The following is a 1511-nucleotide window of genomic DNA, read 5'->3' as shown; positions in this document are numbered from 1 at the left end:
CAGTGTTTTTATGGTATTTTACAACTCTATTCTTCGTCTTCAATTTTCGTTTATCGTTTTAGAAATTTGAATAAATTTTGCCTTTTTTTTAAACTTATGATGATCGAATGCCTAGTTGAAGATAAAAACACGAACGAAATTATTCAATAAAAAGGACGTGATTTTAGAGAAATTTGAATGCTATTTCTACCCTGTCGGGCAACCAAGTCATAGGCTCCTCTTGTTTTAAATCTGTTCTATAAATATTTGGTTGTTGTTGCTTTGTTGTTTATCCCCAGGTCTGTCCTAATTGAGTAGTTCTGTGATCGAAAACATTCCAACCATCTCTTTAAAAATATATTGGGCTATATTAGACAGTAGAGCGTGATTTTAGGAAAAGTTGGCTGCCATTTACAAGAAAATCAGAGACAATAGTCTCCCTCGTTAGCTCATCTAAGCATGGTTATCTCAAATGTTTATTTCTTTTCTACCAAAATTACAATTGGGATGTTTGCTTTATTCTCTGACAATTCTGGAATTTTGTTCAAAATCTGAAGCAACTGCAGTCACAATGTAGAAGAGTCATTGAATAAAGCTGCTCAGTTCACTTCAAATTTGAATTTATCTCACGAGGTGTCAAAATTTTCATCGCACAACTACATGGTCACTAATAATTGTATTTTTATTCGGCCATCTTTACAAAAAACATCAATGCAGATCTGGCTGTTGATTGATATATTTCTTATGGTAACACTGGTAAGATATTAATAATATATTAGCGTATTTAATCTGACATTTTGTCGCACATGTGAAACAATAGCTTAACATTTATATTTAGAAAAAGGAAACACGTACAGAATTTTAATTTAATGATTCTCTTTCCCTTCTATATTTCAGATTATATAACAGGCATCATGGTGAAATACCGAATTACTGCATTCAGGCGACAGAATTCTTCAAGTAACTTACAAAATATATTCAAGAAGAATCCGTTTGGATATAACCATATTCGATAAGAAGAAATAGATTAATTTATCAGTGAATACTTCACAATGAAAGAACATACAAATTTATCTTCAAATTTTACTTTGATAGATAAACCGAATCAGATCCTTGAAATTGCTGGAACTTTACATATATATGCGTTGCCCGTCCTAATAGCTTTTGGAATCCCAAGCAATTTGCTGTCTCTGGTTGTTTTCACATGTAGCACAGCCATGAATAAGCTTCCATCCAGTACATATATGGCAGCACTTGCTCTATCAGATTCAGGCTTTCTTTCAATTCTCTTATGCATCTGGCTGCAACAAATGAAAATACAAGAATATGTCACACAATTGTGGTGTCAAGTAATTGTTTTTGGTGCGTATATATTTGGCTTTTTGTCGGTTTGGTTCACAGTTTTATTTACAATAGAACGATACAAAGTAATATGCTATCCCTTGAAAGCAACACAGATTTGTTCTAAACGGAGGGCTCGGTTATCTACTCTTATAATCTGTATAATCGCCATGTTTCTGTATTTCTCCAGT

At 32.9% G+C, this 1511-nt stretch overlaps 1 protein-coding gene across 1 annotated transcript in view; it reads left to right on the top strand.

Annotated features, from left to right (window-relative positions):
* The first annotated feature begins 904 nt into the window (after positions 1-904).
* LOC106873507 (uncharacterized) overlaps positions 905-1511 on the top strand; it is a 1243-nt gene continuing 636 nt past the window's right edge. The window contains exon 1 of the mRNA XM_089349792.1: positions 905-1511. This exon is cut by the window's right edge and continues 636 nt beyond it. Within this exon, the coding sequence (XP_089205918.1) occupies positions 1032-1511 (480 nt within the window). The 5' untranslated portion in view covers positions 905-1031.

The sequence above is a fragment of the Octopus bimaculoides genome, chromosome 3 (genome assembly GCF_046866305.1).
Source record: "Octopus bimaculoides isolate indiv1 chromosome 3, ASM4686630v1, whole genome shotgun sequence".
NCBI classification, from domain to species: domain Eukaryota; kingdom Metazoa; phylum Mollusca; class Cephalopoda; order Octopoda; family Octopodidae; genus Octopus; species Octopus bimaculoides.
This window is presented reverse-complemented; position numbering and strand designations above follow the sequence as displayed.